Genomic DNA, 11,399 nt, shown 5'->3' with positions numbered 1-11,399 from the left:
CACACGCACACACACACACACAACTCTGTGTCCTGATCACAGACAATTTCCTCATGTGCACATTATATAAATGCAAAGTAGTTATCACAAATGTTCCTCAATAGGTCATGAATGCCAGGAAGGGGAGGGACTAGTGAGGGAAAGGAAGGTACAACATTGTTTCAACAGCCTTCATTGCAGAGTTTGTTCAAGAACAAGAAATGGCAATAAAGCTTATCTAGGGTCATTCTTTAATTAGCCCTATTGTATAACTATATAATAATGTATTCATTTAATTTGGTTTGCTTTCATCACCACTTGCAAACAAACAAAGAGTTACATGAACTGTTTATTAACCACATAAACAGCTCTGTGTTTACCCTACTATAACATTTAAAACTGTGGATAAAAAGAAAAGTTTGCTGTTGTCACTGGCCACAGTTACATAGCTCTGGATAAATGGACCTTCAGAAATCCAGTATTCAGTATTCAGGAAGTGTTAAATTGATGAGGGTCATTCTCACTCTGACTTTTAGGCCACTTTCGAAGTTTATGAAAAATGTAAGTAAATGGCCATTAGGAAATAACTCTGCATTTGATCTGCCTCATCAGTTCCCAGACACTGTACTCTGACTATTTTTAACAGTTCCAAAGGCCCCTGGAGAAGAAAATCAGAAGTTAGAGCATTTCTGAAGCTTGGGAACAAAGAAGTAAATCTAGATCAGGTTTCCACCCACACTAAGCAAACCTTAGTACCTTTCCTTGTATTTCCTTGTACAATATTTCCCTGTGTCACAAGGATTCCCATTAAAATCAGAAATGTCCTGCCTGCACTGGGATGGTGGGCTCTTGTGATGGGGTTTTGCCTGGTTTGTAAGTACAAATAATTGGGGGAGATCTGCATTTTAAAGGTTTATTCCAAATGAGCATATTTTACCTTTTTAAAGGTATTACAAGAAAAATAATTGCTTATGTTGGAAAACACATGAGGTTACCCCTTCTCATAACTTCAGAGGGGCTAAGAATTGAATGGCCAGGAGACTGCATTTCTGTCTCACCCACAAAGACATACACAGTTGAGGCCAGCTGTTGAGGCCACTCTCCAGGCTATAATTGCATTGTGGATAAATCTGGACTTCTGATTTGAGAGTTGCTAATTCAACGCTTTTCTTGAGCACTCTAACAAGCCAGGCTGTGTGTAGACAAAATGGCAGGCATGTATGTATGACATTTTAATACAGGCTAAATGCTTTTGCACCACTTTAATGGTGTCAGTGTTTGCATGCATTGGTGGTGTATTGCACATTAATTCCAGCCACTGTAGCAAATCCAATGGCATAATGCGCCTTAAATGACTTGGGGCCCAGCAAACTAAAACTCCGAGTTTCCTCTACAGCTGTGGAGTGAAGCACCAGTCTCCATGCAGCTCAGAGGCTGTGCAGGAAGCCCTGCAGTCAGCCTGGCAGCAGCCTGGGAAGGCAGGGTCCATCCAAGAAAAGTGGGGAGCATAATCTTTTTTATTTATTTTCTCCCCTGGAGCCTGCTTGGCTGCCTGAGCTGCATGAGGGCCCACTGCTTCTCTCTGCAGCTGTGGTGCCCCCTGGAACCCAAGCCGGGTGTCTGTGGGTGGGTGCCACGGGGGAGGGAGGGGCTGCTGCTGCAGAGGAAAACACCAGCCCATCTCCCACCCGCCAGCCCAGAGGGGTTGGCAGCTCACCCTCCCTCCCCGCTGCCAGAAAGGCAGGTAAGTCAGCGGGATGTGTGCACAACATGGGGGTTTAAAGGGCCCTAAACTGAAGCGGTGTTCTTAAAAACCCACCACTTCAGTTTAGGGCCCTTATTTCATCTACATGCACCCATAAATATAGAGACCTTTGGAGATGGCTTTAGAATCTTATGGGAAACTCCTCCAAGACACAGTTATAAACCACACGTGCACTGCTGTCCTACTTCTGGCTACAGTACAGCTCCATCACAGGGAGAGGGGTCTACATTCCCTAGTGCCTTGCACTTGGTATAATTGCTCATCACTTGGATCTGGTATTGCTTTACATTCATTTGTTCATTTAAGAACAAAGAAGTGGAAATTCAGCCCCAGCAGGTGTGACTTTCTGCTCTGTGCCATAGATTTTGCACCAATAATTTATACTGATAAAATATGTTGTCAATTCCCTGAACATTTATGGATGTGCATTTTAAACTCTGAGACAAAAGTAATTTTTGCCTATATGACCTGGTGGTTTCTTGGCATGCAATAACCAGAACAGATGTAGCAAGCTCAACCTCTGATTTCCATCATAACCTGACCTTTGGGTGAAGCACTAGGCCAGAATGTGCATTCAAGACATACGAGTTCATAATACCTTATGACACTATTAGGTAATGTCTTAAACGTTAACTAATTCAACTTCATTAAGATTTGTTATGCCACTTTTAAAATTAGGAAACTGAGGCAGAGAAATGAAATAATTTGTTCAAGCCACACAGTTCCCTGGTACAGTATGATTTAGGACACAAGGTGCTCTAGAGTGGAGGGGAGGTGGTGATTTAATTAGAGATGCTCTAATTAAAGTGCCTGCAGCATCATGTGTATTCAGTGTCCTGCTTGTCAAAATGGCACCGGGGGTGCTTTAACAGAAGCTTATTCAACGAGCTTTAGTTAAAGTCACCCCTCTGCCATTTTGAGACATGAGGATGCTGAATACATACAACGTGGAGGCTGCTGGAGAGTGCTAATTAGCATGCTTCAGCAGACTCGATTAATTGAGTCTACTCCGTGTCAGAGCAGAGATCCATTACATGTATAGGTGTCCTAGAGTCCCAGTTTCTAGTCTGATGCTTTAATCAGCAGGTAATTCTGCCTCTTCCTTGGTGATTTGTTTCAGTATTTCAAAATCAGTTCCACTAGGTTTTATTGATTAAACTTTGATTTACAACTTTTAAAATTTAAAATGAGAATTTGCATTTTATTATGAAATTACTAGTCCATTAGTCTGCCTGCTATCTTAACTCAGTTATAACAGGTAAAATCTAAAAGACTCCCCCCATGTCAGCAGTGTACCTTTTTTGAAGAAACAGGGTAAGTTGGAAGACACTGATGATATATTTCAGACCTTTAACTACATATTTTAATATATATGTGTGCATGTATTACCTTGTTGGGGAGACTGCCCCAATACCAGAGAGGAAATAAGATTTCCCCAGACTCCAGAGGACTGAAACACGAGAAAGAAGACCCCGAAATACTGGTTGATGATATCTCTTCCAATTTTCCCTGCTTTCTGGGCATATGAATTGCCAGCAATTGTCAGGTAAGTGCATTTGGCAGACCAGAGTGGGGCTCCCCCTAGGCCCAGGATCACAGAAGTAGGGATCAGTGTGTACCTGCCAAAGAATACTATGTTTAGCATAAATTTGAATCTGTTTGCCAAGCAGCCTACCCTCCCAGACAGCCCTCTGAAAATTGCTTTCTATCAATCAAAGGAAGAAACCATATCATTCCCAGAGACTTGGATTTATTGTTGCCACAGCAGGAAGGAATAGATTCTTCCTTTATACAAATATGCCCCAATGCATTGACACTAGGAATGGGTGGAACTAACATTATCTGGTGGGATATAAGTGTCATATTACTAGTTTGAATTCATGAGCCTTGTTGCCTGCCCCCACCCGCCCTTCAATTAAGGGCTGGCTTGTACCTACTAAGTAGGGGTGCAAAAGCAAGTTAAGCGAAGCAAATACAACTACCTTTCCCTACAGCCTTATTTCCTCTACTCAGTGAAGGGTAGATGTGGGTTGTTGTATGGAACATTACAGTCTGAAAAGGAGCTGCACTGAAAGCCATACAGATCCAAAAATGCCTCAATACTCTCAGAGGCAGTAAAGATACAGCCTTTTCCTAAACATTTTTAAAATATTAAGGGGAAAGTCAATTTAAAATGGAACATAAGGAAGAATTTCTTTACTGTCCGAGCCCCCAGGGTCTGGAACAGTCTGCCAGCGGAGGTGGTTCAAGCACCTACATTGAACACCTTCAAGAGTAAATTGGATGCTTATCTTGCTGGGATCCTATGACCCCAGCTGACTTCCTGCCCTTTGGGCAGGGGGCTGGACTCGATGATCTCCCGAGGTCCCTTCCAGCCCTAATATCTATGAAATTTCTGTAGCTAAAGGGAAGGTGGTGTTATATATCTGGGGTACATAAACTGCTTAAGATGTGTGGTATACATTGAGTTTTGCTTTTTAAAGTTCGAATGTTATATTCTCTGCTCCTTGCTCTTATTCCAGGGATGTCAAACTCACACAGGGCCTTGGGCCAGATCTGGACCATAGGACTTCTCCCAGCCAGATCTGGCATGGGGCACGGGGTGGTGGCAGTGCAGTGACAACAGTCACCATGGTGTTGACCGTTACCGTAGCAGTAGGGCAGGTAGCTGTGGGCAAGGCAGCCACTTGCTGTGGCAGAGGTGCACAAGCAGTGGCAGGCCAGGTGGCTATGGGGCAGCTGGAGGTTGTGTTGCACCCATCAATCGGGTCATGTTCATCAGGGTTCTAGGTTCTTTGGCAGCCCATGCCCACTGATGGCCATGTCCATTGGTGGTCACATCCCCAAATTCCCTGGCTTACTGGTAGCTGGGTGAGCTGGATGGAGTACTTGTTGGGCCAAATATTTGACATCCCCGTTTTACTTTAATTGTTTTAAAACCTTTCCTATCCTTGCTCCACTTCTCACTTTTAACACTTCAGCAGTGTGCTTTAGGAATAGGGTGACCATACGTCCCAGTTTGCACGGGACACTCCTGAATTCCCTAGGCTGGTCCTAGTCAGTTGGTCAAAAGTCCTGGCCAGAGTCCAGTGGAGATCCAGAGTGACATGGTGCACCAGGCAGCGAGGCAGGCAGGCACCAGTGCTACTGTGTGGGAGCAGGGACGTGCTACATGTGGGTGGGTTGGTGCTTGCTCCACTCCGCCCACCTTGCTCCCACACAGCAGCAGCCATGCCTGCCCTCCCACCTGCTTGGCATACCACGCCACTCTTCCTCCCCGCTGGACTCTGGCCACGGCTTTTGACCAACTGACCAGGACCGACCTACAGAATCCAGGAGTATCCTAGCCAAACCGAGACATACGGTCACCCCAACTAGGAAAAACATGAACTCAGTTGTTTTCAGGTTCATGTTGGGCTTTCTAATCTATAAATGAGGTGCAAGAGAAAATCATCAAATTAAGTTGTATCCATTCATAAGGAACCTAATGTTGGTTTAGGCAGACAATAAATGAACTGCTGAAGATGAAAGTACAGTGTCATGGGAAAATTCAGTATTTTGACATTTAGTTTTTGTTCCTGTTCAGGGAGCCAGCTGGTCTAAGAGGTGGGAACCCTGAGAGTATCTGACCCAGTAAGTCCTTTTGGCAGCGTTGCCTTGAAGTCATGGGCTCTGGAAAGTCTGTTACAGAGTTTCTAGGTCCTGGCTTTGCATTAGGGGCAGTTGAAGACCAGTGAACCCTGTGTCAGTCTTGGATTTTCAAGGTTCTTGGGCTCCCTAAGGAAATTGATACCAAAACAGTGTTTCCCAGGTCTTCCAGGACAGACAGACTCAGCTGTTTGGCAGGGAACTGGAGCCTCTAAGAGCCCTAACTTATGCCAGGATTATCAAAGCTTTCGAGCTCCCTATTCCAGAATTGTGAGCTAAGCCTAACTTAGACTCTGACACAATAGAGCTGTGCTAGGACCATCAACCCTGAAAACCAGGCAAGTTTCCCTGGAAAACCTGCATGCAATATGCAGAAAGTTTAATCAAACCTGGAGGGTCTTCATGAAACACTTTGGGCCCAAATTTTGTATTATAAGTCTATCCAGACTACTATCCTTTGGCACTTCATTTTCTCGCATTGGTTTGATTTTAGTTGGCAATGAGCAATATTTACTGCATGAAGAGGGCCTTATGATCACCTAGACTACAAGAGCAGTTTATATATACAGGTCTCATTCACCAGCCACTGGAGTTAGGTTCCTGAAAGTTCCTGTGGTTGGTAAAACCGTGGTTGGCAAAACAAAAGTCTTAGGGGAAAAATGGCAGGTGGCGGGCTGATGCGCAGCCATGGAAAACAGTGGCTACTCAAAACTGTATACCGTGATAGCCAAAATGGTATATAGACTATTAAGCGTGGATTCTCAAAACCGTGGCTGGTGAGGGAAACCTGTACAAGCACAGCTTAACTCATTTCATACGCTGTTATTTTACTCAGCTCTATCCTTTTTCCTCTGTTGCACTGCAAAAAGCTGAAGAGCTAAGCTGCTTTGTTCTTAGAAGAAGCTACTGACTGAAAAATAGCTGTGGGCTTATAACCTGGAAGCAGATCTGGGGAAGTTTAATTTGGAGCTGGATTTGAACTTTGTGACTTCTTGTCTCTCTCGAATGAGTAAAACCTAAACCCACAGAAACCTGACCTGAAGCCAAATACCACCTATAAATGCAACACTGACCGGTTAGACGAGTGTTCATCAAGTCCTTGCCACTCCCATGCCTTCTGTGAAAGGACATTCATTGTGAACCACATACCTACCATTGTAGCCTGACTCCTGCATAGTGCTTCAGAATGAGGTAAGCCTCCCTTGACCTCACTAACCTGCCATTAGGATCTGAGGAGAAAGTCTCTCTCAACCCCCAGTCTATCCCTCTGCATATGAACAAGAATCTCTTCTTACAAAAGCTTCTGATTCTGTTTATGACTCAAGATACCATCGTCTCCCAAGTAATTGTCCATTGTAGAATCTAAAAGTTCTTTCTGTCAATACCACTGTATAGCAGTAATTGGAGAGATGTTTGATAAACTTGCAAATACAAAGTGCCCTTCCTCTGATCTGGAAAAGAAGTAGATACAGCCTAAGCCAAAGAACAAATAATATAACAATTTTTATTTCAGGGGTCTGTGACCTATGGCCTGCAGGGCACATCCAGCCCATAGAGCCATTGGATCTGTCCTGTGGCTCTGGGGGCTTCAGTAACGTTCTAGTAGTGGGTGGCGTCAGGGGCATTCTGGTGGCAGGGATTTTGCCTGCATTATGCCGCACCTGGAGGGCAAGAAGTTTCACCTGGGATGTAGCTGTGCAGCTGGGGACAGGGATAATAGGTGGCAGGGGCCAGGTCCTAGTGCTGGCCTACCTTGGATCCAACCCAGGCCATTCTGGCCCACCACTACAAAAAGGTTGCCAACCACTGCATTATGTCAGTGGCATAACTAGGGTGGGGCAGCCAGGGCAACTGGCTTTGTTGCCAACTACGGGGTGAAGTCACCACTGCCCCCTTAGCCCGAGGCACCCAGCCACATTGCTATGCCTCTGATGAAAATAGTCACTTGGAAAAGTGGGAGAGGACGGCAAAGCTGTGGAGCAAACAGAAAGTATCAAAAGTAGCACAAACCAAGTAAAGGGCAGCTGAAACAGGTAACATGGTTATATAACATTTAAAAATAACTAAAATGATGTGTAATGTACAGTCTTCTTTTCCTCCTTGAAGTGACTATTTAGAATTAAACAAAAAGCATTGCTTTTTCTGGTATTTAGCTTCCTACCCAGACTTGGGAAAGGGCACTTTAAACCTCAAAACTTATCTAATGTCTCTCCCAGGCCAAGTACAGACATCTGGGGAGATTAGGGGGATGTTAGATTGTGTTTAAAATAGCCAACCGATCAAAGGTAAATTGGGATGGGAGGGGCTAGATGACTTCTGTACTGCTATGGGTTTAGATTGATTTCCAATCGCTGAGTCCAGGTCTAAGTGTAAGGTCCACACCTGGGTGAACTAAGTTAGGTGGGGTGATCATTTTTTACCCAACCTTACTTCCCCCTGACCCTCCCCAAACATCTTCACTTAAGCCCAGTGATACAGTTGGTTCAACAGAAGATATTACCAAAAAACCCTTTGCCTTCTACATATTCTCTGGACCATCATGACTGCAACAATGCTCCAACCCTATTAATGCTACTGTAGGCAGGACATTTCTAAATGCTGGTAACTCTGGGAAAATGGACAATTTGCCCTGTAGATATTTAATCCAAATGTAGCAAATTATAAGCTACTCTGAGCATTTTTGCATGGGGAGTAGGGGATATAAGTCTAAATAAGAATAACAACAATGAATTAAACTCCTTTGGAATAGTATAATAGATCATCAGTACCAGCTGGAATAGAAGTTGCCCAAGAAGAATGCGATGTAACAGCACATGGAGCTTGCTATGGTCCATTTGCAGCCCAGCTTCTCAATTAGGAATGGAGGTAGAAACATCGAAGAGATGATAAGAGCAGCATAGAGAACACTCAATGAGGCAACCCCCAGGCCTTCTTCTGAGTTGAGGCTGCTCTGTGTAGGCAAAAACAACAGATAACATGGAATTTAGTTTATGTCATGTAAAATACGGTGAGAGGGGAGCTGAGACATCAGTGTTTGCAAAACCACAGAGGGAAGGATGGCAGAGACTGGGAACATGAAAGCCATCACGCAGAAATAGGGAAAAAGCTGTAGAAACTAGATTGGGATTTAAACAATGCCGGCCCTTCAGACCCCTAGCAACCTCATTGCCAGGTTCTGGTTTAAGTATAGGGACCCTTTGCATAGTTCTGATCAAGATTTAGGTTTGGATTATAAAGAATCTTAAAGTTGAGAAGGCAGAATGGGGCTCAGATCCAGGGTTTTAATTCTGAGACCAGCTGCTACTGCTTATGTTTTTAAGTCAGGGCTGTACAGCTTCTAAGCAGGGGCTGCTTGCTGTGTGAGCTGCACCAGTGGGAGCCACTGACCCCCAGGGCTGTATAATGCATGGGAGCACTGGGTGGTAGCAGGAAGTAGAACCTGGATGAGGAAGAAGGAGCCCAGAGACTCCCAGCTGCTGCTGCAATAGGAGTGATGGATGCAACAGTGACTGGACAGGAACTCAGGGTCTGCAAATTAACGTCTTGAAATAAACCTGCATGTGGCCCACAGGCCACCAGTTGGATAGCCCTAATTAAAGTGATTTGATTTTTATTTCCAGAGTTATATGATTTAAGCAAATTCTATCCACTCTATGTCTTTCTTTTTGGTTTGGCCCAGGAACCTTCTTGAATCTTAAGTGACTTTCCACTACAGGAAATACTTTGCTCCAATAAACATCATGGTGAAAGCTTAGGGTTAAATCCTATTTTACCTTTATGGGCTGGAGTGATAATTGTATAAATACAATTTTTGGCACATATGCAACTTGAAGACTCTGTTCCCACCCATATTGGAACAGGATTGCTCCAGTATGCATATAGCTGCTGGAAGTAACATGGAGGAGGCCCCATACACCCTTTTTGGCCTATAGTTTAGCGGTTAGGGTACTTGCCTAAGGGAATTGGAAACTAAAGTTTCAGCCCCCTTTCCTACAGAGGAGCTTTGAAGCTGTATCCTCCACTTCACAGCAAAGTGAGATAGTTACTGCCCTGGAAGTGAGGCACTCGGGGGGCATTTGTACACGTTTGTGCCACATTCATTTGCATAAATGGCAAAATGCACATCAGCATTGTGAAAATGGTGATGGCATGCTTTTGAACTAAAACACACTGAAGGTGTTTTCGTTCAAAATCACGCGGCCGCCATATTCTCAGCACTGACACACATTTCGCCGTTTATACAAAAGCGTGTGACACAGTGTCGAGCACATCAGCTCGATTAATCAAGCCTGCTCCAATGCTTCAGATCTCCAGCATGTTGGAGCACACAAACGTATGTGTATAAATGCCCAGCTTCCTGGCCCATGCCCCTGCTCTATGTCCTGTATTTAATGTTCACTGGAGAATCAGTGGTAGAATAGTATTTACCTCATTGGGAAGTAGAATCCAGGACTCACCCTTCCAGGGCAGTGATCATCCTATTTAGCCACATTCCCTCTAACTTATGCTTCTCTGAGCTCAGCATAGTTTCCCCTCCTGGGGGCTTACAAGGTCTGCTTCAAAGAATTGGTGGAGAACACTGGCTAATGCCTAGCATGTGGCCTGCTGGTCTGAGCACTTTGCTAGGAAGTGAGAGATGTTGGTTCAGAGCTAGGAGGGCCTTCCTCTTCCATCACAACTCCTACTCATGAACTTTCAAATTATTGGAATGTAGTGACCTACAAAGTTAGTGCCTGTTAGAAGATAACCTGCACCTGAAAGGGAAGAGCTTTGCAACACCATAAGATGGCACTTAACACATGCTGAACTGCTGGAATGTGCATTTGCTCACTTTTTAACTGTTATTAGTAAGTGTTAAGTTGAATGTGTGACACCACCCTAACATTTTGGAGATCTCATGGTGTCACTTGTGTGTCTGGGAAAGTCTGTTCTATCAGGGGGCCTATGCAGCTGGAGTGGAGCTTCTGTAGCAAAGCAGATAGAAATTGAACTATGTGTAAATGCCAGAAATTGCACTGATGCATCTACATAAGTGCCACTTTGGCATGTCAAGTTGAAATAGGATTTAGCCCTTAGACTCTGGAATCAAAGATTCAAGAAGTCAAGCAATTTTCCAGGTATCTAATTCTCTCCAGTCCAGAGACTCATGCTTTTCAGTGGTTGAAAATAGCAATTCTTAGTCACACACACACACATGCCCATATTTATACAAATCCGCAATGACTCTGGATTTAGGATGAGCCCTCCCAAATAATTAGAGTCTATACATGGAAAAAATAAGTTATAATTTTCCATATATAGAATCTAATTATTGGAGGGTTGTCTTCAATTCTTCCTCCACACCTCTGAAGTGGCAGCAAGGCAAGTGGTGGGGCAGGCGGTGAGGGGCAGAAAGCAGGGGTGTCAAGCAGCCTGACTCCTGTCCCTTGCTGCCTGTCTGCCCTTCCCCCCCTGCCCTGCTGCCTGCCATTATGCTACCTCTGCCTCACCCAATCCTTGACCATGTTCCTAGTTACTACAGTAATACAAATAAAAAATAACTAGGAGCCAGATGATATGCGCTACTTCTATAAGCAGAAGATTTAGGGTTGGAACTGGAAAGAAATAAGACTTATAATTCTGTGAGGAAATTCCAAACATTTTGAAACATTTTCCTTTTAACTTGGAAAAGCCAAAACTTTGAAATTTCATAGATTTCATAGACATTAGGGCTGGAAGGGACCTTGGGAGATCATTGAGTCCAGTCCCTTGCTTCAGGGACAGGAAGTCAGCTGGGGTCATAGGATCCCAGCAAGATAAGCATCCAAACATTTCTTAAAAGAGTCCAGAGTAGCTGCTTGCACCACCTCTGGGGCAAGTCTATTCCAGGCCTTGGAGGCTCGGACAGTTTCATAGTTTCATAGTTGGTAGGGTAGGAAGGGACCTAAGCAGCTCATCGAGTCCAAACCCCAGCCATGAGCAGGAAAGAGTACTGGAGTCAAACGACCCCAGCCAGGTGTATATCTAG

General features: G+C 44.3%; 1 protein-coding gene across 1 annotated transcript in view; it reads right to left on the bottom strand.

Moving 5' to 3' along the window:
- UNC93A (unc-93 homolog A (C. elegans)) overlaps window positions 1–11,399 on the bottom strand; it is a 26,497-nt gene that overhangs the window by 13,331 nt on the left and 1,767 nt on the right. Inside the window, exons 2-3 of the mRNA XM_019548768.1 lie at window positions 8,161–8,342; window positions 3,134–3,363 (exon numbers count right to left, since the gene is read on the bottom strand). Of these exons, the coding sequence (XP_019404313.1) occupies window positions 3,134–3,363; window positions 8,161–8,342 (412 nt within the window). The remainder of the gene's footprint in view (window positions 1–3,133; window positions 3,364–8,160; window positions 8,343–11,399) is intronic.

This window comes from Crocodylus porosus, unplaced genomic scaffold, assembly GCF_001723895.1.
Source record: "Crocodylus porosus isolate Cpor-Errol unplaced genomic scaffold, CroPor_comp1, whole genome shotgun sequence".
NCBI classification, from domain to species: Eukaryota; Metazoa; Chordata; order Crocodylia; family Crocodylidae; genus Crocodylus; species Crocodylus porosus.
Note: the sequence above shows the minus strand (reverse complement) of the source record. Positions and strands in the feature narration are given on the sequence as shown.